The sequence below is a fragment of the Thamnophis elegans genome, chromosome 4 (assembly GCF_009769535.1).
Source record: "Thamnophis elegans isolate rThaEle1 chromosome 4, rThaEle1.pri, whole genome shotgun sequence".
Classification (NCBI taxonomy): domain Eukaryota; kingdom Metazoa; phylum Chordata; class Lepidosauria; order Squamata; family Colubridae; genus Thamnophis; species Thamnophis elegans.
The window spans coordinates 76420810-76439829 of record NC_045544.1 but is presented as its reverse complement, the minus strand read 5'-3'; the positions used below and the strand labels follow the sequence as shown (position 1 = coordinate 76439829).

At 38.9% G+C, this 19020-nt stretch overlaps 2 protein-coding genes across 2 annotated transcripts in view; one reads left to right on the top strand and one right to left on the bottom strand.

Moving 5' to 3' along the window:
• The first annotated feature begins 949 nt into the window (after positions 1-949).
• On the top strand, positions 950-15409 carry LOC116507138 (epoxide hydrolase 1-like). The gene is made up of 9 exons (XM_032215086.1): positions 950-1065; positions 6831-7041; positions 8337-8517; positions 9450-9680; positions 10971-11100; positions 12321-12532; positions 13896-14004; positions 14258-14383; positions 15011-15409. Exons 1-9 carry the CDS (start codon positions 1037-1039, stop codon positions 15213-15215), a joined length of 1434 nt encoding a protein of 477 aa, XP_032070977.1. The 5' UTR covers positions 950-1036; the 3' UTR covers positions 15216-15409.
• A 1358-nt stretch (positions 15410-16767) lies between these two features.
• The window catches only part of LOC116507141 (MAD2L1-binding protein-like), an 11135-nt gene continuing 8882 nt past the window's right edge, over positions 16768-19020 (bottom strand). The window contains exon 2 of the mRNA XM_032215088.1: positions 16768-17347. Coding sequence (XP_032070979.1) covers positions 16811-17338 — 528 coding nt within the window. The 5' untranslated portion in view covers positions 17339-17347 and the 3' untranslated portion in view covers positions 16768-16810. The remainder of the gene's footprint in view (positions 17348-19020) is intronic.

Below are 19020 nucleotides of genomic sequence, written 5' to 3'. Positions count from 1 at the left end.
GTGGTTGCACTTCGTCTATGAGATGGGTTTGGATTTGAGTCTGGTGAGAGTGATTGGTGGTGGCGTCCTGTGTTGTTCTGGGTCCGGTGTCGGTTTTCGTGGCTGAGCCTTGTTTGTTGACTAGGGCTAGTTTCCAGATGTCTGGTAGGCGGGAGGTATCGTCACATTTATTCATTTGTGGGGGTGTTTCTTTATTTCGATGGCTTCCATAATTATTCTCTTGTTGAAGTGTTCAGTTTTGGAGATTAACCTGGTTCCTTCAAAATCAATTTCATGTTCTGTTGTTTTAAGGTGCTATATATAAAAACTTTAAAAAGTTCAAAGGGAGGTAACAAAATGATCAAAGGTCTCAAACGCCTTGTCTAAAAGAAGAGGGTAGGATATTTTGAGATGCTTTCACCAGATATATATACCAAGATTAGAATGTGTTTTTGACATGGTTCCACCATGACTTTATTTATCAAATTTGTATAGCCACCCATCTCACACACAAAAAAAAAAACAACCCATCAACTTTGGGTGGTGTACAAAAGCCAAGAATGAGAATGCAGATAGACATCTGCAGCTGATCTATTTGCTAGATTTATATATTGCATTTACTCCAGAAAACAAAATGAATGGGATTCATCAAGACTCCTTCCTTCATTTTCCCCCAAAAAACAAAATATTGGCTGCGGTAAGTTGAATGATGGTCACCTGCCAAAAGCTATTTAATGAATTTCCATAGTTGAGGGTGAATTTGAACTTGACCTTCCTTAAATATAACCTATCTTCCTCTTTGGTGGTGGCTTTGAGAAATACAGCTCAAGTTCTTTGAGAAATAAATGGATAATCATAGAATCCAAGAGATGTGTCTTCGTGAGCAACCATGGAAGCAAGTTTTAGACGGTAGGTGGCGCTGAAAGACTATGTTAACTTGATAATCTATAGCCTTCAGCCACATATCAGAGGTCAGTTGAAGCAGGAAGTATCCAGAATTACTTCAACCCAGCGTAAGCTAAATTGAATTCATTTGTGGCTCTTCTTTGTTGCAGACATGTGGCAGCAGTTTCTGCAGACTGTCCGGTGAGTGTAAAAAGCGGCAACCAAACTGGGGAGGGGGTAGCATTTGAGTGACGGACAGTTGACAATTGCCTGGACTTCTACTAAGGAAGCTACTCCAGTAGTGAAGAAGCACTGGTTGTACTGCTGCTGGAGGGGAGGGGAGATCCTTAATATAAAAGCAGCCACTCCTAATTGTTGTGGACAGAAATGGTGCGATAAAAACGATAAGATTTTATTTATGCAGCAATGAAGTTGCAGTGCTTGCAACTTCAGGCTACAGATGTATCTTTTAATTCTTGCCTCTTATGTAAACATGCACAGAAACCATGATGGAGAAATCCTTGATATAATGAAACGTGCATATAGTATATGCATGGAACAAAGGAAAGTACATTCTGTATTGAGGATATAATGGAAGAACCATACCGCTGTTTTCCCTTTGCAAAATATTGAGAAAGTTAACCTGCAGTCAGTTTCAAATTAACATTCCTAAAATTCCTTGGTGCTGAAGGACTCTGAACCGCTAAATTATTTGGAGATATTTTTTGTGTGTAACCCATAGCAATGCTCTACATGAGGTTGTTCTTCAACAGCCTTCAGAAGTTTCAACTGGTGCACAATGCAGCTGCCCAGGTAGTAAAAAGTATTGGATGTTTGACTCTACCCCGTGAGCTGGATTGGTTACCAGTGTGTTTCCTGATGCAATTCAAGGTTCTGGTTGTCACTTTCAAAACATTTTGTGACTTTGGGACTCAGTTACCTGAAGGATTTTTTTTTCTTGATTGTTTTTACTCATCCAATCTGGTTAGGCAGGTTGGACATGCTCCAGGTTCCAACAACCAAGTAATGTTAGCTGGCTAAGAGTGATGGCTTTTCAGCTGTAACTCCCACCCTTCTGAACAAACAGCCTCCAGAGATTAGGATATGCCCAAACTTGTTCGTGTTTTGTAAAGTCTTGAATTTAGCTTTCATCAGCTAGCCGTACCCTTACTGAGATTTGAACCTGGGCTGTTTGTACATGTTAGGCAGTTGTATTAGCCACTAAACCACAAGCTCTCCTCCCTTATCAGCTGAGCCAAGGAAATAAATAAGTGTTAAGGGAATCAGTATGCTCCCTCCCATATTTGGGCATACCAGGTGCTTTGACATAACATGCATGCATGCATGCATGCATGCATACATACATACATACATACATACATACATACATACATACATACATACATACTTTATTCAGTTTCTATGGCTGCTTGTCTTGAACAATTGACTCTAACAAGAAAAAAATACAATATACAGTTCAGTTCCTTGAATTGCACCTGGAAACACACCATGTGTTAAATTTTCAAGAAGTAAGTTTGAGGAAATTTGAATCCATTTAAAGTCATTTCAGTTTATAAAATATTTAAGACGTTTTATGTTGCTATATTGTGAGCCACAGAGAGCTGATTGGAATTGAGCAACATCCATATTAAACAAAATAAAATATTGGATTGTTTAGGAGCTTAAACTAGCCTTTTCTAGCCCTAGTCCTGTATATTTGAAACCGGTTCTCCAGAACTGGTTAGAACCTGCTGAATACCACCTCTGTTCCTATCCTATAAATTGAAATATGCATTCATTCTCTCTTTCCCTAACTCAACCATCTACAACTACGTTAGCAGTATTGTGAGAGGTATCCAGCTTCAAAACTGCTCCCCTGTGGACACCTCTACCTGGCAGCTTTGAATTACTTCAGTTCTATATTTGCATCTATCCAACCACATAATATTGGTGCATTTGAAGAAAAGAGACTTATGTTTTTCTTATAGCATGACAATTTTTTAAATAAAAACCGGAACAAAATCGGGTTTATATTATTTTATTCTATCCTATTTTCACAAAGGTGTAGCCTTGGACAGCCCAATTTTCCACTAAGAGATTCGTTGCCTTATCATACCTCCAGGCTCCTGGGTTCAAGCACATCCTTCAAAAAGGTGGAGTCATAGAATCAGAGAATTAGTTGCGGCTACCAAGCTCCACCTTTGATTTTGTGTAAAAATTCAAATTGAAGTGTCCTCAATAGAAGATTGTGTAACCTGACAGTACTACTTATGACTTGACAGCCTTTGGAATTCTCATATCTAAGGTTTTGGGTTTAATTTAACCTTATTCAGTTTTGAGGATAATGTGAGGCCAAATCAGGGGAAAGAAGAGCACAAAAGATTTTACATACATTCAGGGGTGAAATTCAGCCGGTTCAGACCGGTTCAGGCAAACCGGTAGCTCTGGAGATCAGCTGGGGAGCGAACTGATTTGCTCCAACAATCAGGTTGGCCCGCCCGCCCATCCCTGTGCTTTACTTACCTATATCCTCTCAGCTGATTCGCGCAGCAGATCAAATTGCCGCGCCTCAGCTGTGTTACTCCGCAGAAGTAACATGGAAGGTAAGTTTTGTTAAAACCGCTGATGCGCGCAGAGCGCGCACACGAACCACATGATCACCGAACCAGTTGTTAAACCAGCAGGATCCCATAACTGCATACATTGCATTTGTCATTGATTGCTATTGGCACTTTAATATTTAAGCATCACTAGATGATAAGCCTGATTTATTCATGGCCTGTGGTAAGATGAAACAACATCATAGAAACATGGCAGAAGAAGGTGGAGCCTCCAAGGGCTATCAGCGGCCACGTCCAGCACTCACTAGTTGAATGAGATCAAAGCAGGATATATTGGCAATATACACAGAACCTCCCCTTTGATCTGTGGTCAGCTTTTTCACCTGCCATTCTGCCCTTGTCTTTCAAAAGACTGATAGAGCCTTGCTGACGCTAAGGCTAATCGCAATTATGCAATAATGCTAAACTGCTCAGTGTGCTAAGCATTTTACCTCCCTAAACTCTTATCAATTTAGTGCAAGGGCAAAAGCATGTAAAAATGGAACTATGACACCAACCCCTCCCCTATCCCTCTGACTCTGAAAGTAGTACAAAGGAATTTGCAAATAAGCTTTTATCGCATATATGTCAAAAAGAAAAGAAGCAGGGAAGGCAGGTATCATAAGTAAAAGTTCTATTTCTGACTTAGCTCCATTTGTGATTGACTTTTTAAAAGAAATTTATGCAATTAAATGGAATGCAGCGGTAGGATATAGAAAAGAGCATAGTAATGACAGAGTTCTGTGGTTAGACCCAGTCCTGTACAGAGTGAGAGGGTGATGTTTTCATTGCCAGGTGATAATGTACAAAAGGGTGGTAATCCATCCAATTGCTTTATATATTCAAACTAACTTCATAATCAGAATAACTCAATTTATTAATGAAATGATACAGAAGCAGCAGAGACAGCATAAAGATTAGCAACGGGACCCACAAATATCAAGCTCATGTAGGACTCAGCTTCCTAATCAAACCATATGGATAGGTTCTGGAGGACACTAATATTTTAAAAAATCTTTTTGATATTAAGTGAGACAAGAGAGACCCAGTTTTTTTCTCTTGTAGTTAAGTCACTAGGCTGGAAACCAGGAGGCTGTGAATTCTAGTACTACCCTAGGCATGAAAGACAGCTGGGTGACTTTGGGCCAGTCACACTTTCTCAGCCTATAATGTCAGGCTTAGGCAACAAACCAGTTGGTCAATTTCTGTCACAACCAATGGATCAATATTTGGTTGATCCCCCCCGCCCAAAAAAAGAAGAACCTGAACCTGCAGGGAACCAGAAAAGAAATCAAGCGAGAAAAGAATAATCTTCTTAATCCAAAATCCATTATTATTTAGGAATGGGAGAAGTAAATGACAATTTTCCCCCTCCACTATTGGTCAGTTTGAATGACAATCACACTGCTAACTTCAAAATGATTTGGAAAGATTAAGGAAATGTTGCCCTAGAGAAGTGCCCTTACATGAAATATTTCCAGCTACCTTACAGAAAATAGAAGGTTCCTTCCCTATGCCAGGAAGGCACTAAATAATATTTTAAAAATGATCTTATATAAGTCATTGTCTTTCCTATATTCGATTAAAGTTTGGGAATAATAGCAACACCTTAGAATTAAGTTTAAAGATGAGAAGAGGAAACATTTTAAATTCCCAATCGCTCAATAGAAAAATATGCTATTATTCTCTCTGCTTGGATGGAAACTAAAATAATTTTGTTGTTTTTTCCTTCATATGCCACTGATCCCAGGGCAAAGGGTAGTTTCAAGCTTTTTCTATTGCAAAAAAAGTAAATGTATAATCCAAAAGAATGTACCAAGTTAATAGTTGTCTGAAGAGATCTTGCAGAAGATACTGGAGTAAGGTTTTCAAAAATGAAATGTGCACTATTCATTTGGCTTTAACAGATCACTCATTTAGTTAAGGTTCTTTTTAAGGTAGGTGATCTCCTCACCATACCACACTCGCCCCCATGATATGTAACTTACTTATTGTCCATAAAAGATTGTACTCTTGTTTTTTGAAATTTACATGCTTTTGAAAGTCTTCACCTTTTATTACTAAAAATTTGGAGAGAAAAAAAAACATAGTAGCTGTGTTGATCATGAGGGGGGGGGGGGGAATCCAAAGCTTTGAAACCGATACCTTTAATAAACTAACAGCATTATAAATCACTACAAGTTTTCAAGTTTCTTTACTCAGCTAGCTTCTACACCCAATACTTTGAAGTTCTACACAGGTGCAGATTAATATCTATTGAAGTTTGTTAGTCCACATATCAACAAGTCGTCACATTTGGGAAATACTAATCTAGGTCTGGGGTATCAAACTCAATTTCATTGAGGGCCGCATCAGGGTTGGGTTTGACCTAGAGGGACTGGGGTGGGTGTCACCAGAGTGGGCATGGCCAGCTTGACATCACTTGTGTCAGGGGCGACTGTGGTGGCCCGAGTGCTCTGCCTGCGAAAACAGGCTCCCAATCTCCGTTTTTCACTGGGACAGCCTCCTGCAACCCTCTGCCAGTGAAAACATAGCCTTCCCGAACTCCATTTTCGCTGGCAGAGGGCTGCAGGAGCTGTCCCACTTGAAAATGAAGATTGGGAGCCCGTTTTCACTGTCAGAGGCACTGTGGGCTGGTCCTTCAGATCTAAGCACCCCATTGGCCGGATCCAGCCCCCAGGCCTTGAGTTTGACACCCCTGATCTAGGTAATGCCTGTAGCTGGGACTCAGTATGATCAAGCTCTTTGATCATTGAATCTGTAGACTCTGATTTTGGACAAGCTGTTTTATGCTTTGGGTTTATTAGGGGTAGAGATAAATAGAACAAACTTGTCTGTCCTTATATCAATCAAGAAAAAAACCCCAGGACTTACGCACTTTATCCACTGTATGTTTTCTCCTCAATTTTTATCCCAGGTAGCCACTACTTACCGTACTGATAAAAACTGGGTTCACCATTTCTGTTGTGTAGCAAGCATCAGCATGAAAGGGTGGCAGAAATGTATGAAGATGCAGTGATGTCTTTAAAGAAAGGTTAAAAACAAAGTGGCCAGAAGACTGAAGTCCCATCCCATTGCTAACATGCGTTCAATGCAAGATATATAAAAAGTATAGAGCTTTGATCTCATGACTGTGGCTGTCATCTTGCCCCTTTTGATCCGCTCTCCAACATCCCTGCCCAGATAAAATCCGTACTATCTCAAGTATCTGTTACCTTGAAACTTATATTTTAAATCATGGAAAACTCCCCCCGCCTCCCACAAATTTGTTGTTTTATCTGCAGCGGCTGGCTGCAAATATCATTTTTCTTCTTTAATCAGAGCTCCTTTCAGCTTCTACCTCAGATTATTTTGATTATTTTATAGGTCTTATGACACATCTCAGCAAAATGTGATTGCAGCGTCATGTGTTATAGGAGGTGGAAGCCTCATGATTTACTGGCTCCTGACAAGACGCAGGACGAAGACTCTAGAAATAGGAGAGGGATGGTGGGGCTTAGGTGAAAAACCATCAAGAAGTCAAGAAGATGAAACCATTAGACCATTCCAAGTGACAACCTCTGAGAAAGAAATCGCGGTATGAACAAACATAAGCAAATTCAAGAGACTTTGAAAATTAACTATACTGCCAGAGTGATGAATCACATGAAAAATTAGAGAAGTCAAGATGGTGGTTGCCACTGCATAACCAACTCACATAACCCCTTTATTTGCTGGGGGGAAAAGGCAGGGCTTCAATCCCATCATGGCAGACTGCAACTTAACTATCAACATGTCTTGTGTATTATTGTGCATCATTTACCTCACACTATATAATAACTATGTTAAATTTGGCATGTCGAATATACATAAGGCATATATTATAGTTTGTAGATTGTATGCCTACTTATGGGTCCCATAACTTACTACGTAGAACAGGAGTGTCAAACTCGCAGCCCACAGGCTGGATGTGTCATACCCAGTTTAGCAAAGGGGAAAAAGTTGAGAGATGTCATGTGGCGACAGTGGTGAAATTCAAAAGTTTTCCCTACCGGTTCTCTGGGCATAGCTTGGTGGGCATGACCTGGTGGTCATGTGACTGGGTGGGCATGGCTTCATGGCCAAACTATCACACTTTACACAAAAATAACACGAAAGCTGCACAACTGACACACCCAGTTCAGTTCAGTTTCAGTTTATTAAACTTGTATGCCGCCCTATTCCCAAAGGGACTCAGGGCGGCTAACAAACCAATAGGGAATAGGGGCAATACAAAGAAAACAAACAAGACAGAAACAAAATCCAAAAAACAGATTAAAAAGAAAACTTCACAACAGTCGCAACAACTCGAGTGGGGCTGGGAACTCATCAGCCCCAGGCCTGCCGGAACAGCCAAGTCTTGATGGCTTTACGGTGCAAAAGCAGCTGGACTTCACACAAAATGGCCCTGGCAACAAGCTCACACCTGTTCGTCGGAACTTTTTTTTTACTTTTTAAAGCATTTTTTTTAGTACTGGTTCGTGTGAATAGGTAGTAAAAAAAATGCTTTAAAGGAATTTTTTTTAAAGGTTCCGACGATCAGCTGTGACAATCATCTATGCTGCGTGATCATCAGAACTTTTGTTACTATTTTTAAGCATTTTTTTTTACTACAGGTTCAGGCAAACTGGCCCGAACTGGTAGCATTTCACCCCTGCGTGATGACAATATGACCACATGAGTTTGACACCCCTGATATAGAATATCATGCAGTGATATCTGTCCAGCGTTACATGGGTTCAAATAAAATGACAAACAGCTGTCCTTTTAGGCTGCCTTCTCCAGCAAGAACATGCTCTTAAAATACCTGCTATAATATCATCCCCATAAAATATTATCTGTCTCTCTCTTTAGGATTTATACCTTCGGCTTGACCAGACCCGCTATACACCACCATTAGAGGGAGCTGCCTTTCATTATGGTTTCAACTCAAACTATTTACAGAAAGTGGTCTCCTATTGGAGAAATCAGTTTGACTGGCAGAAGCAAGTTAAAATCCTTAACCAGTACCCACATTATAAAACTACTATTGAAGGTAAATACTTTCCCACTGAGCTTTACATATAGCTCTCCTGTAATGGAACAAAGATCTTGTGTCCTGCCTGTTTTCTGAATTTCACATTAAACTTCTTCTCCTATACAGTAGGCAGTTTTTGTTGTTGTTGTTCCATTCAGTCGTGTCTGATTCTTAGAGACTGCTTGAAAAAAGTCCCTGCATTTTTCTTGGCAAGGTTTTCCAGAAGTGGTTTGCCATTTCTCCTTCTTAGAGTTGAGAGGAAGTAACTGGCCCAGGGATACGCACCTGGCTTTGTGCCTAAAGCAGGACTAGAACCAGTGGTGGGTTTCAAAAATTGTTGGAACCTACTCTGTGGGTGTGGCCTCCTTTGTGGGAGTGGCTTGCCACCCATGTGACCGGATGGGAGTGGCTTGCCGCCCATGTGACCGGATATGAAATTATGAATTAGTACTTAGGTCGGTCCAAGTAGCTATTCAGAAGTTAGTGGTTAGAAGCAATCGTAAAGCAAGATATGGAATTAAAACCAGAAATATTTTGTTGGCTATTTGAAAGGGAGTATAATATATATTTAATTTTACACATATTAGCAGCTACTGGAATTGTGTTTGCACAACAGTGGAAAAACAGAGATATGTAAATGAATAAATATTACAATGTGCAGGAATAAATAAATTGACAATTAAAGTCAAGAAGGTTTGAATACTTTTTCATGTGGGATTGGCTTTAGCAATTGCCAGCTAACGGAAACAGAAATTAGAATCCAAAAGTATGAAAGAAATACCAATTATGTAAGGAAAGGTCCCTAAAATGTATAAGGAAATATTACTAGATCATTATTAATGCGTAGATAACTGCGGGACATTACACACCTAGAACTCATGGTCTCCCAGTTTCATTCACCACTACATCAAATATAGCACTCACTATTCATTGTATTGAATTTCCAACAGGGATAGAAGTTCATTTCATTCATGTGAAACCATCTCACATCTCAAAAGACCAAATTGTCAGACCTTTGTTGATGGTGCATGGCTGGCCTGGCTCCTTTTATGAATTTTACAAGATCATTCCTTTGCTTACTGGCCCATCCAGTCATCTTTCAAACAGCGAAGATGTAGTCTTTGAGATTATTTGTCCATCCATCCCAGGCTATGGCTTTTCTGAGCCTCCCCACCAGAAGGGTAAGTTATTTTCCTAGCAAATGGTTTTAATTTATTATAATTAGTGTGATATTTTTTTTCTTTATGGAGGAACATGGAGTAATATGTTGGACGCACTGTGGCTGGACAAACTGTATGTCAATACGGTTTTATAGCACTTTAAGAGTTAGTGAATTTATTATGACCTTAGTTTGGATGGACTATTTCTTCAGGTATAGGATGATTATCGACATGAGGTAAGAAAGAAATGAAATGCAAAAGGCACAGACTATTTATGAGCCGTGGTAGCGCAGTGGTTAGAATGCAGTACTGCAGGTTACTTCTGCTGACTGCTGGCTGATTGCAGTTTGGCAGTTCGATCCTGACTGGCTCAAGCTTGACTCAGCCTTCCATTCTTCTGAGGTTTGTAAAATGAGGATCTAAACTGTTGGGAACAATATGCTGACTCTGTAAACTGCTTAGAGAGGGCTGTAAAGCCCTATGAAGCAGCATGTAAGTCTAAGTGCTATTGCTATTGGCAAATTACTAGCTCTGACTAGGGTTGCTTAATCCATGTTGCACAACTACTAGGTGGCAGCAGAGTTAGTTCTTGTGTCTACTTGTGCCATCTAGTGGTAATCTGGCCTATATATACAGGTAGTCATCGATTTACAATTCATTTAATGCCTGTTTGAAGTTACAATGGCACTGAAAAAATTGACTTATGATCATTTTTTACACTTATAACCATTGCAGTATCCCCCCGGGCATGTGATTTACATTCAGATGTTTAACAACTGATTCACATTTATGATGGTTGCAGTGTCCCGGGGTCATATCATCCCTTTTTGTGAGCTTCTGGCAAGCAAAACCAATGGAAAAGCCAAATTCACTTAACAACGGTCTTACTAATTTAACAGCTGCAATGATTCACTTAACAAAGGTGGCAAGAAAGATCGTTAAAAAATGGGGTAAAACTCGCTTAACAAATTTCTCACTTAGCAAGATAAACTTTGGGTTCAATTATGGTCATAAGTCGAGGACTACCTGTAATAGCTCTTGGGAGACATACATTCTTGCATTATGAACTAACAAGCGCTACAAGTGATAAAAGGTACATCATTATTCATGCCATAGATTAAACTCAGCCGTGTCATAATAAAATCATTTTTAGTAGTTTCTGTGTTCCAGAATCCTGTAAGTTTGAAATATTTCGTATACACTTATTGAATATTGACTTTTCTGATGTCAGATATGTATTTTATTCTGTTCGGCTTATTTTTTAAGTTCAAGACAAACACATTTTAATATCACATTTATCCCAACTAACAGGTTTTGACTCAGTAGCTACTGCTCGGATTTTTCACAAGCTGATGCAGAGACTGGGTTTCCAGGAATATTACTTGCAAGGTGGAGACTGGGGCTCCCGAATCACCAAGAACATGGCACAGATGCTGCCAAAGTAAGTGGTTGGAATCTCTCTGTCACTCGCTCCGGTGTTTTTACTTATATAATATGACAGGAACTGGAATGTTACAATATCCATGGTATGGAGATTAGATGATGTATGCACTATCAATTTTTCACCATTTAGTTTAGTTGGACTGCTGAAAAGCAGGTGGTTTAATTTACAAGAATGATTCTACTATGCAAATTAAAGTTGCAGCCATTATCATATAGCTGTACTAACCGTTTTTCTATGTTGTGAGTCTTTAATCTATTCCTGGAGAGATAACATACAGTATATTGGAAAAAAAATATTGTGCTAAATTATCAGAACAAATAATTTTAAAAAGTGGACTGGGGATTCTAGCCCCATGAAGAATTTTTTTTTTCCTCATGAAGAATTTCTAGATTGTTTAACTATAAGTAGAAGCAACTGAAAAATATCAGATACTAGCTGGATACACATGCTTTGCAACGGAACTATGTGATCGGGCTATGCAGGAGAAATTTGGTTCACAACCCGTTGGCTCAGTGGTGGTCGGTGATTGAAACACATAAGGGAATATAATTCTCGCTGCCTTGAGTCTGGAAGCAGTTCCATAGGTGGAAGACGTAGACATTTTGGTGAGGTATCAATGTTTAGTACTGTAAGGAACCCCAGACCACTCCTGAGTCGAGGAGTGGAACGTCTGCCAGTTTGAACTGAGGTAACGGAATGTGAGGCAACTGGCAGTTGAAGCAAGAGTTCTTTTCAGGTGGGGAGGGGGAGTAGAATGTCTAACCCATTAGCATCTGAGCGTGTTAATATAAGGCAATTGGCAGTTGGAACAGAGTTCTTTTCAGGTGGGGAGGGGGAGTAGAACTCCTTAGCATCAAAGCTTGTTAATTACTGTATAAGAAATACTAATGATCCGATGGTCATTTCAAAAAATCCTTTCTTAGCAAGTACCTAGAAGCCAAGAGGAACATACATGCCAAATTTCAAGTTTATAAGCTTTACGGTTCTGGAGATTTCGTGATGAGTGAGTGGTATTTGCCTTTTATATATATAGATTACAACAAAACAATAATTTTAGTTGCCTTTTACATCCTTTGTCAATATCAGTTTTCTCACATCTCTTAACATTCTTCCCTATTTTGCTGTTTCAAACGTGCTATATTATGCACACTTACTAATGAGTCTCAATTACCACCCAGTAAGTTTAGTTGGGATAACCTTCATTTTCTTGATTTCAGATCTGTAAAAGGGCTTCATGTCAATATGATCTTTATATCGAAAATGGGATTGGCAGCCATGATAGATATACTACTGGGAGCCTATGTACCATTTCTGGTGGGCCTAACCAGAGAAGACGCACGGCGCATGTTCCCTTTTTTTAAGCACATATTTTATATATTGCGTGAATCTGGGTATATGCACATCCAAGCCACCAAACCAGATACAGCAGGTTTGTAAACTCAATCCTTTATCAAAGATCAAAAACTCAGACATCAGATGAAACAAATCTGAATTTAATGTATAAAACATTTTTAAGGAAAGCAAGAAGCACCTATTGAAGCAATGAATCATAAGTTTCAGAGTCATGTGGTTCTACCCACAAATCTTGGATTAAAAAACAAAATTCAAAATCAAGACATGTTTATTTTTGTATTTGCAATAGAATTTTAAAGGGGCATGGTGGTCTAGTGGTTAAGATGCTAGGCTTGTCAACCGGAAGATTGGCAGTTCAAGACCCAAGTACCCTGCTATAGGATTAGCTCCCATTCCTGCCAACCCAGCAGTTTGAAACCATGCAAAGGCATGTATATAAATAAGTACCACTTTGGTGATAAGGTAATGGCTTTTCATGCACCTCAACATATAGTAATGCCAGCCACACGACCAAGGAAGTATCTTTGGACAATCCTGGCTCCTATGGCTAGGAAATGGAGATGGACACCACCCCCAAGAGTCGGACATGACTGGACAGGGGAAATCTTTATCTTTTTCATAACGCATTTTAAACAACTGAAACCAAATATAAGCACAAAGGATAGGTTGAATATTTGGCTGGATTAAATAAAATTAATTCCAAATTGCAGATTCACAGTCATAAAGCATTTTCAATTTTCTCTCCTACCCAAGAAGATATATATATTATCTTCCATGTCCCATACACATAATCTAAACCAAGGGATTGCAATCACCTTTTTGATTGTTGGAATATGACAACAAATACATATAATTTAAATCACAACTTAACATTTTACTCTTGTTACATTAAAAAGTATACATTATGACTACAGTATTGGAAAGATACCAAGATCTGCAACAAATCTATACTTTGATGGGATGCTTCTAAGCCATTTTTAACTCAATTCTTCACAACTCCTAGATATCCTTGTTCAAGTTTAATTCACTAAGTTGAGTTCTATAAATCTGAAATTGTATTATTTCAGCTGTAGGTAATACATTACAGATTGAATTATGTATGTTCATGTTATCTCCAGACAATGGAAGTCAAAAAACATTTTCAAACCTATTAATGCTATTCAAATATTATTTATTTCCATGGAGGGGAAGTGTGTCCAGATGCTTTGAGTTAGTATGCTGTATTTAACAGCAACCCAACACTCAATATTTCTTATACTAGAGAAGTTTTTTCAGCCAAGTTAGTTTCATACCTACAAAGAGTTAAGCCACCGTAATAAAAAATGAGAATTGGCTAGAATCCAAAGCCCTAATTCTTGCTCACGAATCTTTTTAATAGAGCTTCTAACTCTAATGTAAGCAAGTAATATGAAAGTAAATGTGCTGCTTTTCTCACCTAGGGTGTGGCCTGAATGATTCCCCTGTAGGTCTTGCTGCATACATCCTAGAGAAGTTTTCCACATGGACAGATGAATCATTCCTCAACATGGAAGATGGGAATTTGGAAAGGTATGATTATGTATAATAACTATACATTAGAAGAGAAATTGCAAATATAACTGCTGGCTTAGAATGATTTGGAGAATATTGCTGAAAAATGAACAGTCGCAAGTTATATCAGATGACTTGCAATTGTTTAATCCTCTGTATTCTCTTAGCATCAGCCAATGGTTGCTGGGCATTTATTTTCTCTGTGCTCTACACATGTGAACTAAGAATGTGCATTTAAGATCTGCTAATAAAGTGTGATGCCCCTTTTCAGGAAATACTCTCTGGATGAACTTCTGACAAATGTCATGATTTATTGGGTGACTTCCTCCATTGTGCCTTCAATGCGTTTTTATAAAGAGAATATGTCCCAGGATCCAAGTAATGCTCCTGATGCCAAGTAAGAAGGAAGAAATTATTCTGGCTTTGAAACTAAGTTAGATGTAAATATGAAACTTTCTGGTTTGATAAGTGAGGGCCATAATCAAAATTACTTTGCTCATATGAAACCTGTTGTGAATGCCTAGAGTTTAATTCTGTAGGACTTGATTTCATTGAGGGAAGCATCAGGGTTGTATTTAACCTCGGGGGTGGGGGGAGCTCTATGTCCTGCAGCCCTCTGCTAGCGAAAATGGAGCCCAGGAGGACGATATGCAGCCCTCCCGAGCTCTGCTTTTGCTGGTAGAGGCACCAGAGGCCGGTCCTTCGCTGTTTCCAGGACGGCTCCCTGGGTCAGATCTAAGCACTTTGCAGGCCAGATCCAGCCCACGGGTCTTGAGTTTGACATCCTTGCTATAAGATGTCCCAGAGAATGTTAAGTCCCAATTTCTAAAAAGACATTCAAAGGCTACTATTGAGCAGATTGTTCATTTAAAATGGGATAAAAGATTAATAATTCAGCTATATATGTGAAAATATAGATTCTCCAAACCATCTTGCACCTATACTGACACCAATGTAACTAAGAGAAAATAGCATCTAGTAATTAATGAACTAGATATGTTAGATATGTTCTCTTCTACCACAGGGTTGAAGTTTCTGTTCCAACTGGCATTGCTGCCTTCCCAAATGAACTTCTTCATTGCCCACGCTCCTGGGCAAAGAAGCAATTTAAGAACATTGTCACCTATACCTACATGTCCAGGGGAGGGCATTTTGCGGCCTTTGAGGAACCAGAGCTCCTGGCTGAAGACATCAGACAATTTGTGAAGAAAGTGGAACGTCTGAATTAAACTACGTAGCAATATATTTTCAGAAAATGCTTTATCAACCAATAAAGTTTCTGTACAGCTTGAATCACCTATAGCAAAATATTGTTACTGTTCAAGTATTAAAAAGAATTTCTTCTTGTGTGAAGCTGACTGTTAGAGTCATATAAGATATAAAAAACACAATACTGACATTAAAACAAGATTTCTACAAAGTAGCAGTTCTTGTTCAGATTTACTTCATTATACAAAATGAAATAGGACAGTTTTTTATAGTTCATTGAAGCAGCACTTGCACAATCAGATATTAAAGACATCACTTTATACATTTTTCCAAATTGATTAGTACCTGGAAAAATGTTGAATTTTACTTTTTAGACATGGTTACTTTTTCTCTAAACAAGGATGTATTGCTTCTTTCTAAGCAAGGAAGTATTAAAACATACAATAGTTATATCTTTAGATTGGTCCCCTTACAGTATATTACACAATGCCATAAAGGAAGACAGCCTTTTATAGTGTAGATATAATAAAACAATGCACTTAAAGCAATGTGCTTGTTATTTAAAGGCCGCAGCCTCAGAGAGTGCTTGGTCATTGCTACATCTGCCCAGATTTAACTCTAGTGTGAACATATTTAAGACTGCCACCAAAAGTCCCTTATATCTTTCTGTGCCTCAGAGTAACTACTTAAGAAACATATCCATTTTCAGAGTTACTCTATTGTCCCATCTATCTTCTTTCATCAGGCTTCTTTCAAAATGAGATTAGATATTATCCTATGCTTGTCCAATATTAATCTGTCTTCATACAATCTGAGCACATGCAATAGCTAGTGGGGAATAAGATTTCTTTTTCACCCATCTCATTACTTCTGACAGTGTTGGCAAACTGAACTGAACAGGAAATAAAAACCAAATTTTACAAACTTAAAATGAATTTATAGGAACAATTGAACACAACTTCTAATTCCATAAGGAGTAATTTTAAAATGTAAGCTCTACTAATAAAAATCAGAGGCAGGTTAGTATTCCAAAAGTGAATATTGAAATTGAAAACTGGAGATCATTCACATTTTAGATAAGCATGTATGTAATTGTAATCACACCTAACACCTAACACACACTCTGAATAGCTGCTTGAGATAGGAATGCACCTAAAGTATCATGATACATCCACTGTTGCAAGTGGGAGGGAAACTATGCTGACCTGAATTACAATCAAACTTCAGACAATTTTCACTATTGAAAAAAAGCAATTTGTATAACTTTCACCATATTTCTGGGGAAAATACTGGAATACATCAAATTTGCATAGGTGCACATATCCCACTGGAAATTCAGTATTGAATCAGGCGTATACTGCACAGATATTTTCAAGTATCCTTTTATAGTAAAATCTGCAGCACAGAATTCAGGTTAATGGGTTGCATAAGGCTTTGGCAATATATTGAATCAATTCTCCAGAGATACTTTCTGTCATCATAGACACATGTACTTTTTCAGCTCTGTATTGCAGAGTTTAACATTACTTCTGAAAGGAAAATAACTTTTAAACAGGGGAATTGTTCTTTGCAATGAAACAAACACAAGATTAACATAGCTAGTTAAAAATATTTATCAAGAAAAATAATTAAAGCCTTTGATTATTACTGGAGCTTGGAACCATATATAATCATCAGAGGCAAAGTTTATTTCTTGGCAGGTGGAAAGGGCTGTACTATTTTCATGACTGCATGATAAGTTAACAGTCAATTTCCTCCCTCGAGTAGGCACTTTGTAGTTTAGTTTAGGTTTGAACCAGTCAATACCACAGTTGCGATGCCCTTGAGCCATAACAATGACACTCATGGTGGGAACAGCCTGAAGCTCACTGAACACATCTGCCATGAAAAGAGAACGGAATAACTTGCGAACACAGGCTGAGGTTGACAAACTCTCTTCAGTGCCACTCATGGATATATCTTGTAAATTGATTTCATAAAGCTCTTTGGGGCTGACAGCTGTACCTCCAAGCAAAATAAGAACTCGTGGGACCAGTGTCAAACTGAACATAATTTCTAAGTGCTGGAAAACACCTTCAAGATCATTCAGCACTTGCTGGCACTTTTTGTTGTCCTGATCTTTCAGACAGACCTTTCTGACCATGTCTTTTTCCTATGAAATTAGGAGAAGAGATGCATAATTTAGCATAAATGGAATAAGGAAACACTTTATTTCAAAACAAAGTATTTACATATTATTTAGAAACCCTTCCCAGCTTATAAGAAATGGTACCTACTGATATGATAAATAGAATAACAGCGTCTACTGCTAGGATAAATGGATACATGCATATTTATTCAGTTGTCATCCTGCTCCTATTTAACATCAACACAAGACTATTGGCTGAGTTCCTCCAGCTGTACAAGATTGATATCATCAGTAGGATATTGTGTTGAGATCCATTACCAGTTCTGTGTATAGGGCAGTTATGGCTGCCTGAAAACACAGGCCCAGAGATGGATGAACAAAACATTCCTCTTAGCAATATGTAAAAGCTTTCCTATTAATTAGTGTGCTCCTCTGTACCAGCCTTCAGCATCTGGCATGTAACAGTTAGCCAGTACTTCAAAGGGATGCAGGAATGCGAGCTGTTTGCTTCTTCCCCCACTCCCCCTCCCTATTCCTCCACTTCCCTCCCCTCTCATCTATCTCTCCTCTCCTGCCCAGAGACGATTGCCGATTGCCACGTTGCAATATTATTATTGGATTACTGAATCATGTGCCTTTTGATGTAATTTGTATACACCTTCTCTTTGTTTAGAACTAATAAAAGAAGCCCCCGGGGCATCGCTTGGGGCCAAGCTTCATCCCAAGAAGGATTTGTCCGGTGTCTTTCTTCTCATTCGGCTACAAACATGAGCGGCCCATCAGAAGCGTGAAAAAGCCGCATATTGATACCCAATTATACATCTCAACTCAAACCAGCCAAATGATGCTGTCAGGATGCTTATCCTCAAAAGTCTCAAGGCCAGTTGGGAAGGAATAGGTTCAGGCTATTCAGGTTCTGGCAAAACTGGGACCTCTCGAGTTCAGGAGTACCCATCTTTGGCTTTGAATGCAGTAGCACTCTGAGCAGACCAAGATGGCATACAATTTGGGCATCCTCCTAGACTCCTGGCTCTTCCTCAAAAACCAGGTGGCTATCATAGCTAGGAAGGCCCTTCTACAGCTCTATCATTTGCAGCAATTGGATCCCTTCCTAGATAGCAGGGAAAATAGTAGTAGAAAGCCTTCTTACTAACATTTATACTTTAACCACCTTACATTTGGTTTCTCATAATGCATATACATAGAGCTACTCTTGAAAATCATTCATGTTACAACTGATCCATGTCAGTAATTATTGACATGCCACAGCTTTATGTAACAGCTCTACTAAATATAACATCTGCACTAGCTTCCAATGGACTTCCAGGAACATACTTCAGGCTGGTTTTTTTGTAGGAATGGCTCTCCCCAATACAGGTAGACCTCAACTTACAACAGTTCACTTAATGACTATTCAGCGCTAAAAAAAGACACTTATCTTATATATATATAGGTCTCTAGTTGTTCGGGTTTTCTCCCGCGTAGAATTGGAGATGTCTTGGCGACGTTTCGACGAAGTCACATTCGTCATCTTCAGGCTGCTGCTGACTACTTCAGGTTTGGTGTTTCCAGGAGTAGTGTGGGATCTTGGCTGTTTGTTCCTTATAACTGCTGGTAGGGGATTAAATTTTAACTGCCAGTAGGGGATTAAGTTTTAACTGCCAGTAGGGGATTGAATGGGGGCTTGGGTGTGTCTT

Bases quoted from the DNA above. Each gene is read 5' to 3' on its own strand.
- LOC116507138 (XM_032215086.1), top strand. From the start codon at position 1,037: ATGTGGCAGCAGTTTCTGCAGACTGTCCG. The intron at 1,066-6,830 runs GTGAGTGTAAAA...ATTATTTTATAG, and splicing joins CAGTTTCTGCAGACTGTCCG to GTCTTATGACACATCTCAGC. The intron at 14,005-14,257 runs GTATGATTATGT...GCCCCTTTTCAG, and splicing joins GAAGATGGGAATTTGGAAAG to GAAATACTCTCTGGATGAAC.